The 27,402-nt window shown below is 38.4% G+C and overlaps 2 protein-coding genes across 2 annotated transcripts; one reads left to right on the top strand and one right to left on the bottom strand.

Annotated features, from left to right (window-relative positions):
* The first annotated feature begins 1,203 nt into the window (after positions 1 to 1,203).
* LOC122094723 (cation/H(+) antiporter 15-like) lies at positions 1,204 to 5,521 on the top strand. Its single transcript, XM_042665328.1, has 3 exons — positions 1,204 to 1,487; positions 2,145 to 3,161; positions 4,078 to 5,521. Exons 1-3 carry the CDS (start codon positions 1,239 to 1,241, stop codon positions 5,398 to 5,400), a joined length of 2,589 nt encoding a protein of 862 aa, XP_042521262.1. The 5' UTR covers positions 1,204 to 1,238; the 3' UTR covers positions 5,401 to 5,521.
* Positions 5,522 to 8,928: 3,407 nt separating this feature from the next.
* LOC122057038 lies at positions 8,929 to 10,092 on the bottom strand. The gene has a single exon (XM_042619029.1). The coding sequence runs from the start codon at positions 9,919 to 9,921 to the stop codon at positions 9,385 to 9,387; it is 537 nt and encodes a 178-aa protein (XP_042474963.1). The 5' UTR covers positions 9,922 to 10,092; the 3' UTR covers positions 8,929 to 9,384.
* Positions 10,093 to 27,402: the final 17,310 nt, after the last annotated feature.

Raw genomic sequence — 27,402 nt, 5'->3', positions numbered from 1 at the left:
GAAGAGAGGAAGGAAACCACCCACACCTCTTCCTCAACATCAAAGGGATTATATCCAGCATAATCACGGTATGATCGTCATTTGAAGAAATCTTAACAAGGTGAAATCAAAACGAAACTGGATTGAGAATCAATCGAAGTCAGATTCGTCTTGCACTTAGTCCGACTTCTTCAGTTTCTATTCAGTTTTTGTTATCCGGTTTATATGTGGGATGTAGTGCCAGATCACTCTTGTACTCTTTAGTTCTATTTATTTTACTTCATTTTTTTTTTTAATGAACCACAAACAATTCTACTTCATGTATATTGATATATTACAAGTGTGACTTGTTACTAGCATCATATTCCATAAAAAAATCAAGGATTTTGGATAATAATTCTTCTCATTGGTGATGTGATCAGTTTATATATAGTGCTTATCATTTTGCTTTGTTTAAAAAAAAAAAGACAACCATTTTGCTTTGTAATTGCCTTTTGTTTGTCAAGATGATTGCTCTATACATCTATTACTTACATTAGGATCCTATTTTCCATATCCTTGTAATGTAGGGCTAATTATATTTGATTCTTGAGTGTTGATGAAGCAACAAATTAGGGGTTTTTTTTTCTTTTTCCAATAAGTATAAAGCTACAAATCAGGTTAAGAGAAAGAGACTAGGAAATAGAAAATAAATGTAACAAGAAGCATTCCTTAGGTTTTAAATTTTTATTTGTTTATATCCAATGCAGCTGGTTTTCATCAAATATTTCTATTTTGTTAGCATTTACATTTTTTCAGTTTTAAATCGAACCAAACTAGGAAAAGAAAGACTAAAATTAAAACCACACTATTTCTTTGCAGTCTGATTCAGTTCAATCGTCATGAATTATAATTTCAGTATTTGATTTCGATTCCATTTTGACACCCTTTCAACCATGGAAAGTATCCAAGAGTTCCTGGTCAAAGCTCAGGTCCAACAACCACAAGGTTAGAAATTCAATTAAAAAAAAAATACCCCAAGAAAGAAAGCAGTTTGATGACCACCCGCTCATTCCTCTCATCCATTAACTAATACATATCTGCACTCTTCACTCTTCAGGAACGGATGGGTTGACAAGTACCTATCCCCATTTACATAGCAGATGGCCCAGATATTGTAACCAATCTCTCTCTCTCTCTCTCGTTTTGAGTTTTGTATGTGAGCGGAGGTGGGGTGTGCTTCATTGCTGTTGCTCCTGGAAGATCAATTCAAAGAGAGGATGGAAGCAGTTAATGAGAATTTCAAGATACCTTATCATATGAATCTGGCGAATCGTACCGATATAGATGGGTTCGTGTGCATCCAACAAAAAAGGCTTCTCTGCAAAGGTATCTTCAATGGCGACAACCCCTTCAAGTTTGTGGCTCCAGTTTTCCTGGCTCAGCTCGCACTTGGTTCCTTCCTCACTAGCGCCTGCCAGTTCCTTCTCAGACCTTTGGGCCAAGCCGACATTGTTGGCCAGATCCTGGTGTGTATCCCAATAACATCATCATTAAGATATTCATAAATACGAAGTTTGGTGTAGAATTCATCCTTAAAAATTAGTCAATAAGAAAATAACTTTTGTTGCCATTGACCCGTAGCAAAAAAAAAAAAAAATAATAATAATAATAATTAAAATAATTTGCTTTTTCTTTGGGTTCATAAATACCCTCTTAGTTTTAGTATTTTCAAAAATATTCTTTTGAAATTCCATTTATTTGGTTGCAAGTGCAACAAAATTTTATCCATTAAAGACAGGGTGCCCAAGTCCTTATAAAATTTCATATTTGGGTTACTCACATCTGATATGGAAATCATAACGGTCACCATCTCCATGCTAGAGCATGCGTACATGGGATCTGAGATCTTCCGTGAGGGTAAAATTTCATCAGGTAATAGGAGAGAGTGCCCAAGTTCCTATAAATTTTCATATTGGGCTACTCACATCCGATGTGGAGATTATTACTTTCATGTGAAACTCCAACGATCTCCATCTCCACATGAGAAAAGAAAATATTAATTCTCCATCCTCAGAGGATGAACATCGGAGTTGCCACGTCCTAGCTGTAATACCATTAGTTTTTTTTTTTTTTTTTCTCTCTCTTTAATAATTATTCATTCCAAGTTTGGGTGGTAATTGCAGGGTGGTATAATTGCAGGGCCCTCACTTCTTGGGCAGAATAAGGCATATATGGACACCATATTCCCAAAAAAAAGCTTGGGCTTATTAGAGACATTGTCATTGTTTTCATGCATGATGTTCTTGTTCTTAGTTGGAGTGAGAATGGACATGGATGTTGTGATGAGATCTGGTAGTAAGGAATGGGCTATTGGTATCTTGACCTTCTTTCTCCCTCAACTACTAACTGTCCCAGTCAGTCATCTCCTCCATGACTATGCCCGTAAAGTCTCCCAGGTGGAAAATGAAGAAGGAGAACTCACATTACTTTCCATTTTAGCCTCCATGACCTCTTTCCATGTGGTAGCTTGTGTCCTCCATGACCTCAAGCTTCTCAATTCTGAGATAGGCCGAATTGCTTCTTCATCTTCCATGATTAGTGGAATCCTGTGTTGGTTTTTTCTAACAATAGGTTTCACAGTCAAGCAATACATAAAATCTGGGTTAGGGTTGATCCCACTTATTATAGTGTTGGTATCTATGTTTGCCAGTGTAATTATTATGTTCTACGCCATCAGGCCATTGTTGAGTTGGATGATCAGACGGACACCAGAAGGCAAACCCTTAAAGGAGATTTATGTAGTTGCTGTCATCCTTTTGTTCCTCTTTTGTTGCTTCTTGGGCCAGATAATGGGCCAATATCCTTTCTTTTTGCCCATGGCTTTGGGCTTGATTATACCAGATGGGCCTCCATTGGGATCTACTGTGGTGGACAGGATAGACTGCTTTGTTTTAAATGTGTTATTGCCTCTCTACTTTCTACTGAATGGTGGGGAGGTGAACTTATCAGGCCTCAACGGATGCACTTGGTCTATTGTAGTAGGTTTGAACTTGCTTGCTACATTGGGGAAGTTCATTGCGACTATGCTGCCTTGCCTCTACTTCCAAATGCCTTTCAGGGACTCTCTTGCGCTTGCCTTCATCTTATCTTCTGTTGGCCTTGTCGATTTATTGTCGTATACCCGCGCACTGCAATTTGGGGTAACTACATTACACTATACTACACTACACTACATTACACCACACTACTACTACGAATTATACTTTTATATCAGATCCATTATGAAATCACAATAGCTTCAATATAGTACATCTACATTACAACCCAATCAATTATATTGGGGAAGCGCTATTGGCGTTGTCGTTGTGGTGGCTGCTGCGAATTGTAGTAGAATGCTGGCCTAAGTACAAGGAAGAGGTCGCTTATTTGACTCTCCTCTCCTCCCATTAGATGCTTCATATACTTTATTCCCCTTGCTTGACCCCCCCTCCCCTTTCCTCCCTCATGCATGCCTCCCCATCATCCCTTGGCTACCCTTTTTTGAGTTGGGACTTCAAACCCTAGCGACCTATAGAGAAATTTCCTGCTGGTCATAATCGTAGGCGCTGAAATAGAATCCAACTCTGACCTAGGGGTATTTGCTGTGTACCCATTAAGGAAGGGTATTATTCTATTTCAGAGCATATGATCACACATAGCAAGAATTTTTTTCCCCCTTACCTAGGTGTTTGGCGATCAATCAAAGGAGGAGCACAAGCATCTTTCTAAGTAATGGGAAAGAGGACTGAAACATGCCACTCAAAGACTCTACTGAGACAAAGATGGGCTGTCAAGAATGTAGAGGAGGTAGGAACGGGCATTTGTCAGATCTAGTATGGATCGTACATGGCTGGTAATTGGAATTGGCAACTCTCCTAGGGTTCCCCACCTGGGATCCCTAGGGAAGAGGATCAAGTTGGCCCTTGCGAAGATGCACTATTCTGCCACCCTTGTGTCTATGCATAGGGGCACACGACCATGTAACGATTTTTTCTCCAATTTTGATTTATCCAACAACAGCTAACTAAAGTTTTTTTTATTGGGAGGAATAACTAATGTGGGTTTGGAATGATGCAGTACATAAGCAACCCATCATTCAGCATAGTGTGCATAATGGCAGCGATCATCACTGGTGTAATCTCATTCACAGTAAAGTACCTGTACGATCCATCAAGGAGATATGTGTGTTACAGGAGAAGAACCATTCAACACAATAATTCTGAGCTTCGTATTCTGGTCTGTATCAACAATCAAGAAAGTGTCCCCACCATCCTCAACGTCCTTGAAGCTTCCAACCCTACCAGGGAAAGCCCATTGGGTGTCTATGTCCTTCACCTCTTTGAGCTAGTGGGCCGAGCATCTCCACTCCTAGTAGCCCATCAAGACTCACAAAGAAAAATGAAAACAAGAGGCTACCAGTCTCGGGCCACTACCCATACAGAAAGAATCATCAATTGTTTCAAAGTCTTTGAGAACAACAACCAAGGGATTGTTTTTGTACAATCCTACACATGCATTGCTCCCTACACCACCATGCACGAAGACATCTGCACCATCTCTTTAGACAAGTATACTTCCCTACTCATCCTTCCCTTCCACAAATTCTGGTCCAGTGAAGGAGTTATGGTTGAATCGGCAGGTCTGAGAAACGTCAATCGACAAGTTCTCGCCCGATCCCCTTGCTCCGTCGCCATCCTAGTGGATCTCGGTGCTTTTGGACGGCCAAGATCTATTCATGAAAGTTGGTCCTTCTATCGTATTGGTGTGATCTTCCTTGGTGGGCCCGATGATCGAGAAGCACTAGCTTACGCCACCCGTATGTCTGCCCACCCTAATGTGAAACTCACTGTGGTTCGACTCGTTGAATCAAATTGCATAAGTAATGATATTGATGTTGATGTTGATGTTGATGTTGATGATGATGTTGCTACTGATGATGATGATGATGATGATTCAGAGAGGAAATTGGACGTTGATTTGATCAATGAGTTTCGGGTCAGTAATGCCCATGTGGGTATGGGTAGCAACCGGGTTACCTACACTGAGGAGGTTATCACAGATGGTATGGACATAAGCAATGTGATTCGATCTGTTATGGATGACTCTTATGACCTTATATTAGCTGGGAGACGCCATGAAAGTGTCTCAAACTTCTTTCAAGGAATTAAAGAGCCGATAAAGTTCCCGGAACTTGGATGTATCGGTGATATGCTCGCTTCGAATGGTTCGAGAAGTACGGTATCGGTGTTGGTGGTGCAACAACATACTATTGAATCGGCCGGACAAATACCAGATAAGGAAGGCCAATGTTTGAAAGTGGAAATTTCCAACAGGTACAGCATTAAGGGTAAGAAAAAACATATACCAGAAGATATCCAATTTGAAAAGAGAGAACTGTAGAGCTTTTTTTCTTTAGGATATATGGAACAAAATCTTGCATTTTCATGTAATGAGATTTCATCCTTCATAGTAATGAAAAGTGATGAAATTAATGGAATGCTTGATGTATAGAATGGTTAGTAATCAAAGGTATGTTGTGTCTCTTTTAAGTATCTTCACTTTAGATGATAACTGATATCTACTTTGACAAGGAGAATGATGTTATGTATGATATTAAATATTGTTCTATATATACATAGTAGGGATTTTACAAATCAAAAAGTGTTCACATCTATATTCCCAAGCCAATTGTTAGGGGAAATATAAAACTTTAGAACTTGTTTAATGGATCGTTGCACATGACATGTGTTGCTGTAGATTTCAGATTGACCAGACATGCACACAGAGAAGGAAATAAGAGAGACCGAGGAGGCTTCTGTAGGGGACTCTCCAATGCTTAAGTTAGAAATCTAGAAATCTAGAAAAAAATAAAGAAGTTTAGGAATCAGAGAACTGGGATGTAGGGAACACGATACTCCGCCTCCAAAAGTGAGGTCTTGTGATCAAACCTTCGCCGTTGCACCTAACTTCTTGGGGCCACCGCACGAGAGTTTCCATCACTTGGTCCTAGGCGATGACCTCACGGATTAGTTGGGTCAACGATCCGGACACCTTGGGTATAAAAAAAAAAAAAAAAAAAAAAAAAAGAGAACTGGGATGTTGTATGCATGAGTGAACATACTTGGTTCGGTGGCCTCTTCTTCCTTTTTATCCCTCTCGAGACTAGTGGTTACTAGAGTTAGTCACCCATTTAACCATTTTCATGTGTCCTTGGCTCCTCAACCCATGTAATGGGTCTAAGTGGAGAGTCGTAGGTGGTTCCATTAGACGTGGGAATTATCTTGCGGCGCAAATGAAGGGCTGGCACATCAAGGATGTATGGACAAATTCTGAATTTCTCTATAACCTTTTCGTAGACCAAACACCTACATCATGGCCTTAGAGCATAATTCCTAGTTTCTTACATGTTTGGGCAACTATTCCATACCTCTCATTTTGACTCAGGCCTTCAAATGAAATTGTTGTTTTTTGGGTCAACATTGTATATGGGTAATGATTAGAAATTTTATTTTGTATGATTGTACACCGGATGATTATATATATATATATATATATAAGCATTAAATCATAAACTGTAATTAATTTATTGAATCAAATTAAATCAGGTTTGATGGACACAAATCAAATGTCTAAATATCCAACAACATACATCATTTTATACTCCAACCCAAGCCCCCCCACCCGCCAAAAAAAAAATAATAATAATAATATATATATATATATATATAGAGAGAGAGAGAGAGAGAGAGAGAGAGAGAGAGAGAGAGAGAGAGAGAGAGATATCATGGTTAACAGATTAGATCTCAACTCACTACTCAGGATGTAAGGACAAGTAGACATAATGAAGAAGGAACAGAAGGTAGGCTTGTCTCCAAAATGTGGTGATGGAATTGGGACTCGTTAGCAGCACTTTTTGTCCTTATTATTGTGGGCATGCACAAGGCTCTATGCCTAAACTCCATGGGATCGATCTCCCATATTCCTGATTTTTAGTCTAAGTAGTCTTCAGGGAATTACTGAAAAGATAATATATATATATATATATATATATATGGTGAAATGAAGAAATATATGATCGATCTACATCGATCATGCAATTAAACTGCCAGCCTCATCTGTTGTTCTACCTTCTTAACTTCTTCCATATTTAACATCAACCCACATGAACTACTTATATGTATATTTTGTATTTATATGTTTAATATCCTGAGAACAAGGGGTCCCCGGGGAAAGAGGGTGTGAGGTTGTTGTTGGGACTGGAGTTAAGACAGAAAATCCATGTGAAGATGAGTCCTACAACATATGTTAATCACTATTGCCAGCTTGAAACCAGCTTTCAAAGCATGTCTTTCTCATAACTTATATGTATGTAGTTAATAAAATATGTGGCAATTGGGGTTTCAGTTTGCCCCACTTCTCTCTCTCTCTCTCTAGTTTTTTGACTTAGACCCTTGGGGGGATTTGGGGTACTAAGGAGAGTGGGGGACTAGGAGTTATATATGCTACGCAGAGTTGTGCTTCAACAACAATTGAGGAAACTCTTAGGACTTGAACACAAGATATCATACTTAGCACCTATTATTACGGTAGTAGTCATTTTAATAATTGTTAAGTTGCAATCTGAATGATCTTTGAAGTTAAGTTACTCTTGTGGTTTGTTGACTTTGTGTCAAAATCATTATATTTATCTAAGTGAGTTTCAGCCAAATGCATTTTTTCCACTTCCTAATATAAAACTTGGTAATAAAATCATTGCAAAGTCAACTTCAGCATATATGATTTAATGGGTTGAGCATAGGACGATAAAGTAAACATGAACATGTAGTTGAGACAGGATCCTAAACCTGAAATTCATCAGCTAATCCAAGGATACGTAGTTATTCTCTATACACATGAAAGATCATCCATTTTGTCAAATCATCAGTTCATTTGGCTAAAAACCGCAACCCATGAGGAACCTTTTAGATCGGTTACAGATCTTTAAATATTTATGAGAACTCTTTCTTGTTAAGCTTAAAACCTATTACACTTTATTTGTCATCTATATAAAAGCCTGAGTCTCAAGGTGGAGAAGTCATTCCCAAGGTCATATGCTCAACAGACGCACACTACCCAATCAATGTAGAACTAAAACCCCTCCTATTTTTGGATTTGGACCCTCTCCAATCAAGGGATTAGTGAGGAGAGAGAAACGGAGAAGTCTCATTAGTCTTTCTAAAACACCCCCTAGGCTGGAGAGGATCTAAAATCCCCCATTCTTGGGAATGGTGTGCACTCACTGCATCAACTCTGCTCTGATTTAATGATGCACAATTGAAAACGCCCGAGCTTTAGGGTGGAAAAGTCATTCCTAAGATCGTATGCCTAACAAACACACACTACTGGTCAATGTGGGACTAAAAGCCCTTTTCATTTCTGGCCATGTAATGCAATAATTGCATTAGATATTCACTCACCTGATAGGAATACACGATTCTCATTCATATACATATCCGAGGGTTGAAGTGTTGACTGTGTTTCATACATGATCATACATGAAAATCATTCCCAATAAGAAATTATGTTTACATTTATAATCAACCGAACACAACTTTTAAATTAGATTATTATATTGTGGGAATAATGAAAAAGCTTTAGCTTTCATAATAATGGAACTTTAGTACCCCATAAGGTTTAGATTAAGCTAGGTTAGGTTAGTGTGGGAGATAGTAGAGTTGTTGAACCCATATTTAGAATAATTAAATATGTTTAATAATGGTATGGAACCAATCATTCCATAATAGAATTATTAAACACATGTAATTACTAATCTCAGGAAATGAATTTGTCTTGAGATGATAAGATTCCTAATATTTTTTTTCTTTAAGATTCTTGAACTACTCCCTAGTCCACATTGGGATTGGAACTTAGGGGATTAAAACAAGGAAGTTGAACTTGAAAGAAGTAATTTGTAATATACCATAAAATTACAAGTTGAGTTTTGTAGAGTACAAACTTTTTTTCTCTCTTTTGGGGCAAACCTCAATCATCTGATATAGTAGTAAAAAAAGATGATCAAGAATAAAAATTCCGAATCTACTCCCTCTCTTACATCCTGTGGAAAATTATACAAGGAAGAAGGGAGGGGAAAAAAAAGAAAAGGGGGGGGGGGGGGGGAAGGGGTAGTACATTTGTTTTTTATCCACAAAGTAATGATCCTAGAGATAGGATGAAGAAAAATGTGTCCCACAACTCTCCAAGATGACGATGATGATGATGAAGATGAAGATGAACAAGAAGTAGTAGTTGTAAATTTGTTTGCACTATTGGGTGTTTGTAGTTGTAAATTTGCTAAAGACTCCGGGAGAATTCTGGCTTCCGGCCTCCGGCCGGCGGCAAAAAATTCTATAAGTCTTCAGAGATACTCTCGAGATGAGGCCTCCAGACTGAAACTCGACTGCAGCGGCGTTCGCGGCGGAGTTCTCGGCGGGAAGACTTCTTCTCAGAGAGGACTTCAGTGAGGTATCGATCGCAGCCGCTAGTAGTAGTGGTGGTGGTGGTGGAGGTGGTGGGCTTTATCTTCTTGGTCTTCTTGGAAGAAGAAGAAGAAGATGAGGAAGTGGATGAAGAGTGGTTGGAGGGGTGGGTTCTATTCTTCTTCTTCTTTTCAGTAGGGAGAGAAGAGGAGGGAATTAAGAAGTAGATGTTACCCCTCTTAAGATCAGATTCAGGAGAGAGAATGAGAATTCTACGAACTACTCCTCCTCCTCCTTGAGAGGATGGTTTGCTAAGGACATGATTGGGGTTATCCTTGAGTACCTCACCAGCTGAGATGGGACGTGTGATCTCTTCTACATGACCATTTAAATGGACAATCCTGATCACATCTAGAGCTCCACATGGAAGAACACAAGCCAAGCAGCACCTCAAGCTGTTACCCATCGATGATCAATCTTCCTTTCTTCTTCTTCTTGACTCTCTCCTTCTTGAATGAGATCGAATTATGTATTTGTTCTGATCAAAGTTGTGGGTGGTGGGCAGGTAAGGGTATTGGGTGTGGACTATGATGGGATTATGGAATGGAAGGGATGAATATTAGAGGAAGAGAATGGAGAGGGGAAAGGGGAAAGGGGAATACCACTTTATATAGGGAGTTTGTACTTTGTAGCCACACTCTTGTACGGTCCTCATACGAATGAATTTTTTTTTTTTTTTAAATGGAGAGAGAGAGAAAGTGTTGGGGACTTTTATGGGGAGATGATTCTATTGACGAAAATACCCTCTTATGCTAATTTTTATTTTCTTATTTTTCATTTAACATACACTAGCATCTGATGAACTTAATAATGGCTTAAACATCAAGCTCACCTAAATTGGCTCCAAAGTGAAGACATCAGCCTTAATTTTAGCCCTCTTGGTTTGAGGGGATTCAAATCGGATCGGGTGAATCGTTTAATTTGTAATGACACTTGAACTGATTTCTGCAGTCTTCTTTTGAATCGTTTGGTTTTATGTTTGATCTTTGTTTTTTGTCATTGTTTTCTTCTTTTAGTCATAAATTATTTAAAATTCATGAAACTTATGTTTGATAATAAGCTTCTCAAGTTTATTGATTAAAAATTTCCAAAAAAAATAAAATAAAAACATAAGCAGTAAGAAATTTTTTGCTTCTCCTTTTCGATCCAATTTCTAAAGTTTCAACCAGATCTGAAATTGACATCCATTACCTAGAACTTTTTGTCACCCCCTTAATAAAAATGTTCATCTCATGTTGAAATTCTCACCATTTCAAAATCCTACCCCCTTCTTTTGACTGAAGGTCTTTTGTACAACTCACTTAAGATGGTTTTTCTATATATTTCATCCACAGTTTTCACGGAAAAGAATGATGTGATATTTTAATCATTGGATAAATAAGATATGGTTTGTACTAAATTCACCATGTGTCAAATTCATAGTCTAACCAGATTCCCATATACCTATACCCAAAAAAAAAAAAAAAAAAAAAAAAAAAGCAGATTCCCATATACTGATATGCACCTCTTTCTAAGAACTTTCTAGATTTTCAAAAATGTCAATTCACCAAATTGCTGATTTCATTTTTAGGCTGACTTTACGCATGAGAAACTGAACTCGAGATCTACCCATGTACGAAATTTATGCCCTATTTCACTTGCCATGCATTAGATACTTGGAGAAAAAAAAAAACTCTTATATCAGTTATAGGTTCTCAAAATGAAGGTCAAGAGCCCATTTATCTCACAACATATATCAAGGTTGGAGGATCAAGAATCCACAAATATGGCTATATCTAGCCTTAGAACTCTTTTTGTTCTAAAAAGTACAATAAAATTTTAGGGAAAATGTAGGGAGTGCTATGGCCCGCCATGGTGCTTAGCATGTGTAATGTGTCCATATTTGCGATTGATGCTTGCTTTTTTTTTTTTTTTTCGGCTAACGATGGGTATCCAGGCCTTCGGCCTGACTAGTTCCGCGGGCCCATACTAATCCCACAATCGCATGGACTAAGTCATACAGGGATTGAATGAGAATCATTCAACTTTCACTAAAAACAATTAAGAGTACTAAACACCCTAGTGTGAGTGATCCAAGGTGTGCCTAGTGGGAGTCGAACTTAGAATGTCCGAGTTTACGGCTCGTACCAAGTTCGTTGTTCACCAATTGTGCCACTAACTTACATAATCTGATTGCATGTCAAACTTTCTCCAAAAATATATACATATAATAAAAAGAGAAAATATTTTATTAAAGCAATATAAAGTTTTGAAAACTTCTAATTCAAAAATAATAATAATAATAATTATTGTAAGAAAACTATGAAAAAAAGAAAAAACAAAAACAAAATAAACAAAATAAAATTTCCCATCTCCTATTGGTGGTGTCTTGATTAATGATATAAGAACTTATGAAATTAAGGCACTAAACCATCATACAAATGATTGGATTAATTTTGTTTTTCCAATATATCCAAGCACATGTTTTTCATGCTATATATAGGATTATAAAAGAAGATAAGGAAGTTGAGTTTTATCTATGGTTCGGAACCTCTTCATCATGTCTATAACTACTATCATGTGATAATTCTATTAGGCCTAAAATTCGGCAAACATATCGTCAACACCATCACCATTCATAGTTAAAAGTGAGCACCCTGACATACCTATACTTTCTCATAAAGGTTTAAAGTAAACTTGAAATAAGAAGTGAGCAAAACATGGACTAAAGAGAAATTATAGAAAATCAAGGGAACCCCTAAGGGGGTAACGGAGTTGGTAAGAGACCTTCGCCTCAAAAAGCGTGTGATTCTGAATTCAAATCCTCTTATTCTCTTGAGGTCACTCACACCGAGATATTTAGTACTCTTTATTGCTTTTGATGAAAAATTACCTATACATGTTAGGATATATGGGTGAGAACTATTGTCAAATCAAACAGGTGATATACTATCATAGATTTCTATCCAACAACTGATTTATCAAATCACCAATCCACATGGTTAGAAATGACTAGTCATTGGGTGTGAAAGAAACATTTTCCCAAGACATTGTCACCAAACTTGACTGGTGACATACCATGGGTTTCTTTACGGCAAAAATTAAAAAACATACCATGGTTTCTCAAATCTATCCAAAATTGATTTATCAAATCTCCAATCCACATGGTCAAAATTGACTGGCCCAATGGCTGAGATGTGTATGAAAGAAACGTTTTCCCAAAAAATTACAATTGCATTAAACATTACCAATGGTCCATACCCTTTGTCTACCCAAAAAAAAAAAAAAAAAACTCCATAAGGGACAAATCATTGAACTCACTGGTTAAAGCAAAGAAATATAGAAATAATAAAGGGCCAAGTGGTCTTCATCAATTATTTTTATCTTGATAGTCTGGTTCTAGTTTTGTTAATTAATGATGAATACAAGTCTTATGTCCTAATCCATGCTTTGGTGTACTTTGGGGTCCAAAGACTGCTAAGAGGGATTAAGAAAAACACTTTCTTAAGTGCCAAACACCTCATGAGTCACCGCTAAGAAAGCATCGCCTCCCCTTGCCCATGGTTACACCCAATTTTAATAAGTAGAACTGCAGAAATAGCCAGAAGAGCTCAATTAAATTATGAAGTCTACTTCGAATAAGTGATTAGGTACGGAATACAAATTGGTGAGAGTACAGTACACCTGCACCCTCACCCTCTTTTATATTATCTGAATTATAAGTCCAATCAGTCCAGCTGTTTTCTTGTTTTCATGCAAAGATGGACCCTGGCTCTCCTCTCTGTATTCCTTTGATTTTACATAAATACCCCTTCCATTAAACATAACAAGGCATGGAAGGTGACCACCTAAGACCTAGACCTAGATCCAAACCTAAATCCTCTCCAGCATGCCAATGAATCCAGTGTGCATCGGAGGACTGGCAGCACTCAAGCAAGCACCCCAACCATCAGATATACACTAGACGCATAGGCATGCAGGGGCCCCTAAGACCCACAATGGCTTCAACTATTGAGAGTGGGGTTTCAAAATTCGGAATCAAGAACGGATCCAAATAGTGTTGATTGCCAACTCGAATAAGAAATGGATGGGGTCTTAACCACTTAAACCCAGACCGGATCCTCTCCAGTGCATCCAATGCATATCGGATGCCTGGCAGCATCGAGATATGCACCCCCAATCGTCGAATGTGCGTTGGACATATTGGCACATTAGCACAATGGAGAGGATCTAGTTCCCCTAGGGCCCACAACGTTTTGAACTATCGAGAGCAAAGCTTCAAAATTCAAAATCAGGTAGTCAAATAGGTTAGAATTGATCGAAAACTATCAGGAATAAAAAGTAATCAATATGATCTAGTCGAATCAATCAGTGCCAATTCTGATACAAATTGATTCCACCTATCCGATGTTTTAAATCTTGCCCACAATGTCTTGAACTATTGAGATCATGGTTTAAAATTTCAGAATTGATAATCAAATTGGCGAAAATCGAAGGCAGACCAAAGCTTGAATATTTTGGCTTTTTCATTGATAAGATACAGGCAAAGTTGGCAAGATGGAAGGCAAAGCTCATCTCCCTTGGTGGCAAGTTAACACTCCTCAAGCATGTCATCTATAGTATTACCATACATATCTTGAAATCTATCTTTGCACCTGCATTTGTCCCCGGCGAATTGAAAAAAAAATCAAACATAAAAAAATATAAAAAGGACAAGAATCAATATGGTTCGATTGAATCAATCAATGCCAGCAATTGCAACATAAATCAACCGATTCCACCGATCCGATTCCAATTTTTGAAACCCTAATCGAGAGCAGGGCTGGAAATGGGTCATGGGCTAATGAGCATAGTACTCTCATGGTTGGTGGGCAAACATGTAAATAGTATGGGGACCCAATGGAGAAAAAGGTCAAAAGAGAGTGTGGGGTAGACCACGATGTCTTGGAGCGTGGGTGATGGGATATGGTAAAGAAGCGTTCGAAGTGCACGTTAGGGATGAAGCTTCGTCGCGTGTGGGTTTAGGGCACCGACCAGAGCGGAGAAGAGCACGGCTGGGTATGCACGAGGGGTAATCTCAAACCCCAAAAACACTGAAAACTCCAGATTCTTAACCTCATTTTGAATCTATCTTTGTATTGGTTAACGTGAGTTGGCCACACACTCTTCACACCAAAGCCAAGGTGGACGAGAATCATCTCATCAGGACTGACTCACTCTGACTACTTTAAAAAATTAATTAATTAATTAAATTTTTTATTTTTTATTTTTTTTATTTTAAATCAATTAATTAGAGAAATAAAAACATATTTTATTAATTAATTAATTAATTTTTTAGTTTAAATTAATCAAAGGCTAACATAGAGATTAGAGTATTTTGTGAGCTTTCTCTGACTGCTACGGTTGTCCTTCCCAACCATATCATCTCGGACTTTGCCCACCACCATGTTTAAGGAGTTTAATATGTTCCTTTTTTTCTTAACAATTTCTCTTTGGGCATTGGGCCCATGTCAAAGACGGTCCAATAGAGTTCAACTTATGGCAACTTATGGTTCCATTAAACCAGATTTGGTTTACCCCTACCCAATAAACCGGAAATGGGTTTGCTGGTGGTTCTGGTTGACTAAACTCTTCCGAAGGGTCTGACTGGTCGAATCTTTATTGGGGCTGGGGTTGGGGTTGGGGTTGGAGTTGGAGTTGGAGTTGATCACAAAAATTGCCAGCCATAAGGTCCTTTGATTCAAAGGAAAATTGGTAGCACAGGTTAAAAAATGGGGAATCAGATCAGTGAATTGCTCGATTCAGATCAGAATTTGACCATAACTAATCCCCATTCATCCGATTCATGCCAAAAAACCCTAGAATCGTACTTTTCAGATCTAGGGACAAATTCTAGGGTCATTGGGACCAATTCCTGGTCAATTCAGTTTGATCCTCGACTCCATCACCATAAGATGCAGATGCCAAGTTCAATGAAGCAAATTATAACTATAAAGATTTTTTTTTTTCTCTCTCTCTCTCTCTGACACAAACTGTGGGAGAACTTAACCCGATAAACTGACTTATAAGACCAGGGAATCCAAAACCATATCAACCCAAATCAATCCCCTTTCATAACCGATGTGGATCAAGCCCACATAACTGATATGGGATATCTAAGTGGGCAAGGAATAGAGATATCATATGTTCTGGCTGAAGCACCCACCCTATATTCTCATCTCCATATCTCAGTAAAAATGGATCATAATAGATTTTTATTTGGTAGAGTTATGTTAGGTGGCAATATCCAGACAAAATGATGCCTCACCCAACACTCTATGGCAACCATAGTCATGACAATTCAGTTTTATATGTTTCAAAATCATCCACTTCCACTCAGTCTCAATGCCATCACCATGCATCACTATTCAAAACCATTACATTAATGAAACTGCCAAGAAAAAGGCAAAACAAGCAAGGATTAGAGTGAAGGCCATCTCTCCCCCTCCACCCCCCAAAAAATAATTAATAAAGAACTAAAGTTTGACACTTGGAAAAGGGTTCTCCCCTGGGAAAAGCTCGCCCAAATTAGAGAACCATAAAGTGATGATGGATATTCCATGAAATAGGGAGACACCATAGATTGGATATCTTCTCCTATGTCTCACAAGCAGTTGTTGTTGTGTTCTTATCTTGACAATAATGATTGCTTAGCTTGAGCACAAAACATGATTAGCCCTATAACCAAGCATACTTTTCTTCTAGGTTCCACTATTCCATCTTTATCTGATTATTTAAGAAGAATGTGATAGGTCAAATGGTGGCAAACTTGAGAACCAATCTGACATTAATTTGATGCTCTAGCATTAATAGCTTCCACTCTTTGGGCCATCTTGACACACTGTGATCTCTCTCAAGCAGGAAGCCCGGAACTGTTTATGACTACAGTGATGCACCATTAAAGCACATGGTCCTTTCACTACATGCTTGTTGCCCACCAATAGAATTCCAACTTTGCCAGTATAAGATGGCTTTCTTCTTACAATCTATAAAAAGGAGCAACCAATGCACGAGGTTCCCACTATTGCAAGGTCTGAGATGGAAAAATATACGCAGCCTCTGCATCGCAGGAGATGTCGTTTCCAAGTTTTGAACATGTGATGAAGCTCCCACTATTTCCTGATTCAAACCTGCAGCCAACCACCAGACTGCAACAGAGCAATCTCACAGTTGCGCCGAGGCCCACCCTCTTAACTTCTAATCAACGAAACAATCATCAGATTAAGGTCAGCAGAATCCGGACTGCAACAGTTGATTCCATCATCCAAGATGGCATTTGGGCCCCCCATCTCTCCCTATCCTCTCACGGACATTTGGTCTTCCCTTCCTTCGGGTCATCAGGGTAGATATGATTCCATTTCTTGGATGTCTTCTTCTACTGGCACTTTTAGCTCCGCCTCTACTTGGGATTTTACTCGCTCTAAATGCCTCTGGTCCCTTGACTCAAGATCATATGGTTTAAAGGTCACATTTCCCACCACAGTTTCACTACTTGACGTGCAATCTCTAATTGCCATGCCACCCAATCTTTCCTGATTTCTTAGCACATCCAGGTCCATTGCTTTTGCTGTCTTTGTCGGAATGGCTTTGAAGATATTCATAACTTTTTCTTCTCCTGCCCTTTCTCCTCCCAAGTCTAGAAGAAGGTTCTTAGTCGTTGCTGACCTTCGAGAAAAAGAGTGCTCCTTCTGAGTAGAAAATGGATCTAGGTTGACATGACTTTCTCAGTGCTCCCGCCCCATTATAACTCCCCAAGGAACAGGCTTATTATTGTATCCTTGGGTCTCCCCTTTTCCATACTCTCCCCACCCCCACCCCTTTCTTAGCTCCCCTTTTGTCCTTGTTGCTTTGTCGCCTTTGTGCTTAGTCGACTCCCTCTCCCCCCCCCCCCCCCCCCCAAAAAAAAAAAACTCTTTTCTCATCCCTTTGCATATTATTTTTTCCTCCATAATGAAATTATTTATTCATAAAAAGGAAAAAAGAGAGAGGGAGAGGGGGAGGGGGAGGGGAACACGTAGAAAGTAAGTAAATTCTAAAAGTCATAGACCCATATACAGCCTTCGAAATGCAAAATGAGCCAAAAGATAATGGCCGGCCAAACGCCAGGCCCATTTTCACTGGTGCCCTTTTATGAAACAGTCTCAATTTATGGTTCTCAAATCCCTAAAGGAGACACGCAATGCTGGCTGTATCAATATTAGTGGGTTTGCTTGAGACAGGAAATTAAAAAGTTTGATGCATATCTTTCTAGCATCACAAAAATGAACCTAATTGGGAAAGTGATAATAACTTTCTGGTTTACAAAATTTGTTTGGATTGTTTCATCCACCTTTGTGAATGTCTTTTTTTAGAGATCATTGTTGTAATAGAAACTTTTTGGTTGATCTTAAAAATCTTCAAATGGAACATGACATTGAATACAAAAAGAGAAAATAAACAAAAGGGACAAGAATGTTCATGATCTGGAGCAGATCTCAATGTTCAGATCATAAACAGTTCAGTAGTTCGAAATCAAAGTATTCCCTCTCCTCCCCAACCCCTTTTCCAAGTTCCAACATGATTCCTGTCAAATAAGATAACATTACTGTTTTGAACTTCCCAAGATTCTGAAGATTTCCCTATGGACACTTTTAAGGATATTCAAAGAGATCGGGGAGTAGCTGAAGATACAATCAAATTCATAGTAAAATAACTGAATTTGCATTTTCTTTTTTTTTTTCAATGCTTAAAACCAGGCATGAACTCAAGCATATCTTGGTAACACGTGTAACTCTATTTTTATTGATATTTTAACTACTTCCAAAGATCAATTATGATTCTCGCAAAGATATATTAGGAGTAATGTTTTTACCAAGAAATAGTTTAATGTTTACATTCTTATATGGTGAGGATCTTTAAATTATAAAATTACAATCTACATATATAGAGCTAGCAAATCGAAATTTAAAACTCTAGTCCCTCTAATCAACTTCTATAGCACTAAAGAATCCAAAAACAACAAAAGAAGTAACAACTCTTACCGAAGAGAATATGTCCTTGAAGAACAGAGATTTCAATGGTCATCCCCTCCTTCTCTTCCATTTTGAGACAAGAGATAGCAATTGACTGGACCTGGGTCAGGCAGGCAAGTTATTAGGGGGAATACTCAAACAAACCAGACTGAATCAAAACTGGGCTGAGAAATGGCCGATTCTGACCTGGTCAAATATAATTGCCCAAACAGAAAGCTATGCATTTTTTAATTACCCACAAAAAAGTCTAAAGCAATACTCGGAGAAATGATTGCATCATTAAATACTTTAGCCTTTGTTTTTTAACAAAATAAAACATTTATAAAAGGCTTCAGTAGAGCCTTTGATTGTCTCTCTAATTTTATGAATGCACCATTAACTGCCTATCATGTAATCAGGAAAGGAAAAATTCCAGAAACTTGTTTGGCCTGATTAGAGGTCGACTATAGCTTGAGCAGCAGATTAAAAAATTTTCACTGTAATTCTATGACATGATTTGCAGATTCAAACACTAACTAATACACTAATACAAAGATATGATCATGAATCTTTTTAAGGGTACGGTAGATATTTTCTGCAGTTTAGACACTAGAGGCTATTTGATACCTCGAAGGAGATCCAAAATATGAGACTGTTGAACTCTACGTGTATCATACAAACTTAAAGAATTCAGAACAATCATAGGAAAGATTTACAAACTGACACTCATGGAATAGCCAAGACCACAGGGGTAAAAATTATCTGTGGTTGTCGAATCCCATTTCCTAAACGGCCATGAAATGGCTGGAGAAAAGCATCTAAGAAGAGGGTTAGTAAAATACCCAACTTAATGACATAATTCCAGGGTGTCTGTAGACCTACATGTCCTTACATATTTTCCTGAAAATATCAAAGGAAAAATATAGGGGTAAGAAATTAAATTTCTATGATTTCTGATTCCTGTATCTTTTCTAGTGATTGCCATGAAAACCAAGGAGAAAGATATCAGAGGTATGTTCATTACATTTGGTGTACTTAAAAACTATTTGAGTTTGAGTTTTGACTTTGAAAATGTTCTATTGTAAGTGTTTTCCTGACATTCCTTGTGTTCCGGAAAATGGAACTCCACTGCTTCCATGATACACTGTAATAATTATTATTATTATTATTATTTTTCAATTTTGGTACGAGATAAGCTGGAACAGTTCCACAGGATATAACAACCACTGAACCTTCATATTTATAAATCTACCAGATAGATGCTTTTTCCTACCCTTCCATATGAAAGATGAATGGTCACAGTTCATAGAAGATGCAAGTCCATTAAAGAAGCCTAGGCAATCGTGAGAGGGTCCCCACCCAGACCATGAATTTCAGCAACAATGGTGAACACATCCAATGACTGCAATCTGCAGTCAGATTGCAGTCATCATTCTGTAACCAGATCCTCCAATGAAGCCTATCCTTCTCTTGAACTGAATAGCGTGGAAAAGTCGGGTTTTGCTTGGATATACCAGAGAGAGATTATGGGGCTGTGTTTAAGGATATCAGAATGAAATTGAAGAACTAAAACTGAGAGTTAATAAGCACAATAGAGTTATACCTAAATCTGGCAATCGGTACATCATCATTAAGCTTGAACAAACAAATGACTTTCATATGGACAAGCTGTAGGTAAAATGTATCGGTTCACATCTATTATCTGAAAACCATAGCCTCCATCATTTGCCTCCGACCACACAGCACATGATTGGTTCCAGAACATACGTGTGCGTTGGGGAAAGTATCAAAACTCAATAATCCTAATTGGGGAAAGCATCACAATTCAATAATCCTAATTGGGGGGAAGTATCCTAGCCCAATAACACTAAATGATGTGTTTAAATTAGGCTATATTTGGGTTTAGAAGGTGTGCTGCAAGGCATAGCTTATGCATTCTTAAATTTTGATATCAATAATAGGTTTCTGGAAGATAATTTTTCAATCCGAGAATATAGCTGATAACCATCGACACAAAGATCTGACAAGTAAAGAAACACTATTAGAATAGATGAAAAACACAAGTCTTTACAGGGAAATCAAGAACACAGCCAAGATATTAAATCCAGCTTGTTACAGCAGAAAAAAAATGTAAAGATTTTACCAGAAACTTTTCCTTTTACGTCGTGTTTACTGAGAAACAAGTGGAGCATAAATAACAAATTGGAGCCTTATGTCCAACAATGATCATACATTACAATGACAAGAATATCAAAAGAAAAAAAAAAGGGGCAAAAATCCATTTTATGGGACATCCCAGTTCCATGTTATAAGAGATAACAAAGGAGTACTATGGTGCACATTAGAGGAGTTCAAAAAATATGGGATAGTGCGAAAATGACCAGGGGAGGAGTGGAGAGAAAAGATAAGTGTAGATTAAGGTTAACAACAGCTATGACTTAAAGAGTTCAATGGAAAAATAGGATTTATGAAGTTGTAATCATTTGGTTGGTAGATAAGGCTTATGAGATGAATTTAGTAGACCCTCCTACGATTAACTTAAGACACTTGATGACTTTCCTTGAAAGAAACAAAAGAAGACCTCAATAAAAAGAATTCCTATACTCGTTAAAAAATAAGAAAACTGGACATACCACATTTTTAATCTTCAAAATTCACATAATTAATAGCAGGGACACTTGCTAAGAAAACCGTAAATTACAATTTCGTAAAATATTATAACTCAAGATTACTCATATAGTCGAAAAGGTCATAACTAATTTAATAGATAAAAAATGAATGATACTATGCAGCTCAACTTGCCAAATGTTATACCCAATGCATGATTTTAGTCACATCCTTCACACAAATCTAGATCCAGTTAATGCTTCCACATCACAGGGGGTAATTTTAGCATAGTGGATGAAGTAGGAGGTGCTTCTGGAATGTTGTATAATTAACAAACAACAACAGCAACAACATCCAAAACCTTATCCCAACTTAATAGGGTCGATACATGGAGATTCCAAGCAAGGACGAGGACGAGGACGAGGATCCATGCAAAAAGATTGGCAGGTTATGGCTAATTATAATAAGATTGGAAAACGGTTCTTGCTCGCTGCTGGCCTTCTAGTAGGCCTATCCTCCCTTTCAACAAGGAATGGATTTGGATTGACATGACTTTTGCTAGATCCTCCATTTGCAACACTATTGGTAAGCTAGCCTTCTCCGCTACTATTTACCACCTCTGGATGGAGTGTAACATTTGAAGATGGTCACCCAACTCATGCTCCATGGACAGGATTTGGACAGCCATCTTCTTTGATGTTTCCTCTAAAATCCACTTCCTTCATTCTATCCATTCCTGGCCGATTCCTCTTTCCAGTAGAAATTCCCATATCATCTCCTCCTAGAACTTTATGCCTCTCCCCTCTCCCGCCCCTTGACCCTTCCCTCCCTTTCCCCTTTGTTGCTGCAATAGGTGCTGGTCTCTCCTCCTTGGTTGCTTGAAGTTTTGCTATTCTGTTTTGTTTTTTGTTGCTTATTTTGTAATTGTTTTGCTTCTTGCTTAGTTCCCCCTTTGATGCGGATCCGAGGGAATCAGATCGCTTAGGGGCCCCACAATTAACAATTAAAACAATTTTCAAAGCAGGGGCAATATTGTAATTTCTGGTACACCTTAGGAGCCTTTTAGAGTGAAATAATTGACTAAGGGGCTTAACAAGAATTAAACCCAAAGAGAAAGGTCAGTTCTGAAAATAAGAATAGTAGTGGGGCTGAACTGAAATAAAAATTCAGACTAAGGGTTATTTTGAGAATATGAAAAAAATAAGGGGAAGTATCTTCTTCAACCTTAGGTAGCTGCAGAGAACAGCACGATAAAACAAAAACCACTTGTTGCTTCGATCATCAGAACACTCTCAACAGTAATCCAACCAGAACAAAACTTTGGGAGAGAGATCGTAAGTAAGTTGGCTACTGATTCCACCCAATATCAGACCAGAAGAAACCGCAACAACCTCGGGAAGAATCTTGCAACCTGAACCTCGCGGAGAACTCAAATTTAACTTCTGGTATTCAAATCTGCCTTCCACTTACTTGCAACTGCTTGGGATGAACTGCAGGGATTTGATCGCCTCTGAGAACCCTACCCTCGACCCAAACTTCAGGGTCAATCGAGTGGAAACAACACTTCAACGAAGACCTGTTTCCATTCTGAAAGTATCGCCTAGAACAGGGGCTGGGAGGAATGACCAGAAAATAATAAAGAAGAAGAAAAAGGGAAATAAGAGAAGAAGATAAGTGAGGGAAAGAAAAGAAAGAGATCAGGGAAGGAGAATAGAAAGGGGAAGAAAAAGATCACCCACGGTACCCATGGTTCATGGTTCTCACCCAAAAAATTATCAAGTTCTAATTCTCCAAAATTCTGAATTCTTCATTGGGTTACATCAATATAGAGGAAAACAAAAGTGTAAAATTGGAAACTACCCTAAATAGAAATTGAAATAAAATCTCCTATTAAATTTACCACACCCTACACTAAAAATTAAGGAAACAAAAACCACCCAATTACTCCCAAAATTTCCCACGCCTAACTTCATCAACTCTCCCGGTTTTAAAAGAACTCGACCCCATTGAGTTAGGTCGTGCTCCTAAGATACCCTTATAAATTGCTCGCCGATGAGGTGGCACATATCTCGAAACAAAAGGCGGGAACACATCTCTAAAAGGAGGGAGAGTAGGCTGACGTGTCTCTGGAACAGAAGTCAGTCAATGACGTGGTATGTCTGATAATGCGTGTGGCCGTATTAGATATGTACGACCTCCTTGCTTCACCTTGATAGTGTTCCGTGCACCATCATAGAAAATACCAGCATGTCGCTGCCAAGGTCGCCTTAGAAGAATGCTGCAATGCGCCAATAGGGTGACCAAACAGGACATGGTACTGTAATAGCCTAAACTGTAAGTGTACTCGAACAACTGCAATGGCCTCTTCTCGAACTGTGAGTCCAAAACCTCGCACGTGAATCTTCTTGAAAAATTGCTTCTGTGGAAGGTTGTGTGCTCGAACAAATTCAGCAAATATGAAGTTTGCTTCTGCCCCGGTATCAACAACTATATGAACATCAGTAGGTTCAGAACCGTGCAGAATAGTACCCTTTTGTCTGAAGAGAGAAGCCTTGTCGACTAGTCTGCTTGAAAAGGATGAAAGACTAGTTGAATGAGCTTCTACATCCTCATCACCATAGTCGAACATATCATCTTCCTCAAGGGGAAAAGGATATAAAGCAGACTCATCTTCAATCTTCTCTGTTGGTTGCTTCTCTACTGTATTCACAGAACGAGTCCTATTGGGACACTTATTGGAGTAGTGACCCTTCTCGCCACAACTATAGCATCTGATGTTCTTCACCCCATCACTGTCCTTGATGAACTCTGACATTTTTTCTTCAACTCTGCAAGCTTCAGGCTTCTGTTCCTCCATACGTGGTGGAAGTCTATAAACTAAAGGAGTCTTGAGCATACTCTTCCAATAAATGGACTTCTCTTCAGCTGTCTTGGTATGAGCCGCTACCACATCAACAGACCTGAAATCAGTGTTAGCCAACTCAAGTCGAATCTCAGTACTTAGCCCACTGATATATCGCATCACCCGTTGTTGGTCTCTATCCTGAAGTCAACACCTTGAAGACAGTTTGTGGAATTTGAGGGTGTAGGAATCCACATCTTTGTTCCCTTGTTGCAAGTTAAGTAATTTATGGAACATTACCTTTTCATAATTAAGAGGAACAAATTTTTCAGTCAAGATCTGCTTCATAACCTCCCAATTGATAACGGGTCCAAGTCTTCTGACAAACCTTGTATGTAGTACACCATCCCACCATGAACATGCATACCCAATAAACTTGGTGAAGATGAGTTCACACTTCTTCACGTTTGGAAGAGACATGCAAAAATCCTCTCCACTTTAGTAAGCCAATCTAGGAATTCTTCAAGTCTCTTTTCACTACTGAACTCTGGAACCTCAACTTTAATGCTATAATCTTTGTCAAAAAATTTTCGGGTAACATCTTGGGGGACACCTGGGTCAAGTTGCTACCTCTGAGGTGTATCTTCAATCCATAAAGTGTTAGCTGAGGAGGCAATGTAGAGGATCCTCCTTTAGCTCGCTTGTCGGACCTCTTCATAAAGGCAATCATCTCTTCCATAAATTTGTCAAACTTGGTTTCAATCCTCTCAAGCCTAGCATCAATATTCTATTGGTTCTCAGCTAACTCAGAATACAATTTGTGCAACTTAGCATTGGTGATGTGACCTGTCATGGTTAGAAAATTGCAGGAAAATTTACTCCGATACCACTTGATGTGGATCCGAGGGAGATCACTTAGGGGCCCCACAATTAACAATTAAAACAATTTTCAAATAAGTAGGGGCAATATTGTAATTTTTGGTACACCTTAGGAGCCTTTTAGAGTGAAATAATTGACTCAGAGGCTTAATAGGAATTAAACCCAAAGAGAAAGGTCAGTTCTGAAAATAAGAATAATAGTGGGGCTGAACTGAAATAAGAATTCAGACTACGGGTTATTTTAAGAATAAAAAAAAATAAGGTTAAAAGTGTAAATAAGGGGAAGTATCTTCTTCAACCTTAGGTAGCTGTAGAGAACAGCACGATAAAATGAAAACCACTTGTTGCTTCGATCGATAGAACACTCTCAATAGTAATCCAACCAGAACGAAACTTTGGGAGAGAGATCGTAAGTCAGTTGGCCGCTGATTCCACCCAATATTAGACCAGAAGAAACCGCAACAACCTCAGGAAGAATCTTGCAACCTGAACCTCGTGGAGAACTCAAATTTAACTTCTGGTTTTCAAATCTGCCTTCCACTTACTTGCAACTGCTTGGGATGAACTGCAGGGATTTGATCGCCTCTGAGAACCCTACCCTCGACCCAAACTTCAGGGTCAATCGAGTGGAAACAACACTTCAACGAAGACCTGTTTCCATTCTGAAAGTATCGCCTAGAACAGGGGCTGGGAGGAACGACCAGAAAATAATAAAGAAGAAGAAAAAGGGAAATAAGAGAAGACGATAAGTGAGGGAAAGAAAAGAAAGAGATCAGGGAAGGAGAATAGAAAGGGGAAGAAAAAGATCACCCACGGTACCCATGGTTCATGGTTCTCACCCAAAAAATTATCAAGTTCTAATTCTCCAAAATTCTGAATTCTTCATTGGGTTACATCAATATAGAGGAAAACAAAAGTGTAAAATTGGAAACTACCCTAAATAGAAATTGAAATAAAATCTCCTATTAAATTTATCACACCCTACACTAAAAATTAAGGAAACAAAAATCATCCAATTACTCCCAAAATTTCCCACGCCTAACTTCATCACCCTTGGGCTGGCGTTTCCTTGTTGGCTTAAGCCTCCCCTCCCCCCCTTTTTTCCCCTTGTTTTTTTTTCCTCTTTGGGTATAAATTTATTTATTCATCCAAAAAAATAATAAGTGTTGGCTGTCAACCTGATACATCACTATAAATCAACCACAGACTCATAAGGATAGAGTATAATAAGGTGCCAACTGTCTACCTGACGTACCATATAAATTGGTCAAGCCAAAGCGTCCTACATGCATTACGTCCACAAATTTCATATTACAAAATTTTCTCATTTTCACACAATGGAAAGGGTTTCAACCATTGATCCCACCTAGAGGATCTCCTGGGCCTAATTGACTGATTTGATGATCCTAATCTGGATGATTCAAAATTGCTTTACTCCACATGTCAAAGCAACCATGTGATTCGAAAGTTAGGATCATCCAATCAAGCAAATTTCAACAGATTTCACCACCTAATATGGCATCAGATGTATCCATATGATGTCATAGAACATAATTAGACTTTAACAACAGATATCTTGTTTCACACTTCACAAACAAAAGCACCTTCAAGATGTTGATATGATCAGTTTCATTTATTTGGTAGACCACCAACAATGAATTGCTCATTATATCTATGACCGCATTTGCTTTCTTCAGACAACAATTCCCATGATCATCTGCACCAAGTTCACCACTGTTTGAGTGCTCTAGTTCTTCCTCATCTAACAACAATTTGCACCGCATGAGAAGCTTCTCTAGAACAAAAAGGAAGCCCCATCTGATGAAGCTGTGTTTTTTTATTTCAGAAGACCACACATAACCCAAATGGGTAGAGGAACTTCTGAACCAATGGAATCGTGACTACCTGCAACTCCAATTTGCTTCTGCAAATTCCTGATGTTTGACCATATGCTGGTATCCCTGTTCTCACTGATTTCTGCAACAACCAATTCGACCAACCAGATATACACATTTTTGGCGATAGGCAGATATTTTTGAGTGAAGAAGCAAATGTGAAGTGGCGCAGAGAGTTTCACAATCATGCCAAATTGCCAACAGCACTTTCTATAACTCCATCCTCAATACTTTTCAGAGACTTGTAGGATTTTGTTATCTGTATCATGTGCGAGAACTCATCATCCAAGTGAGAAAATGTGCTTAAATATTATTTATGATCTTCTCCAAGATCATATTTATATATTTATATGCTCACTATATCCCTGTTTTCAAATCAGTCACAGAAAACCTAATTTTCTGTATCAAATTGCTTGATTTCTATCCTGATCTCATACCTTAGACTCTGTCCTGTTTGTTGAGTTCCTTTATGCTTTGATTTGGTTTTCTCTGGTTAAGGTATCCTGCAGATTGGGGCTAGGTTGGTGATTCAATCCTAGTTCCACATTACTCCATATGTGCGAATTACCACACTTTGCAGAACTCATCTACACTAAAAGCAGATCTTTCGACTTGATTATTTACCAAATTAGACCTATTGCAATTTTTTCATTAAT

This window comes from Macadamia integrifolia, chromosome 12 (assembly GCF_013358625.1).
Source record: "Macadamia integrifolia cultivar HAES 741 chromosome 12, SCU_Mint_v3, whole genome shotgun sequence".
In the NCBI taxonomy this organism is placed as follows: Eukaryota; Viridiplantae; Streptophyta; class Magnoliopsida; order Proteales; family Proteaceae; genus Macadamia; species Macadamia integrifolia.
The sequence above is the reverse complement of the archived record's forward strand: the minus strand, read 5'-3'. Positions and strand labels throughout refer to the sequence as shown.

Bases quoted from the DNA above. Each gene is read 5' to 3' on its own strand.
- LOC122057038 (XM_042619029.1), bottom strand. From the start codon at position 9,921: ATGGGTAACAGCTTGAGGTGCTGCTTGGCTTGTGTTCTTCCATGTGGA.
- LOC122094723 (XM_042665328.1), top strand. From the start codon at position 1,239: ATGGAAGCAGTTAATGAGAATTTCAAGATACCTTATCATATGAATCTG. The intron at 1,488-2,144 runs GTGTGTATCCCA...TGGTAATTGCAG, and splicing joins ACATTGTTGGCCAGATCCTG to GGTGGTATAATTGCAGGGCC. The intron at 3,162-4,077 runs GTAACTACATTA...GGAATGATGCAG, and splicing joins CCCGCGCACTGCAATTTGGG to TACATAAGCAACCCATCATT.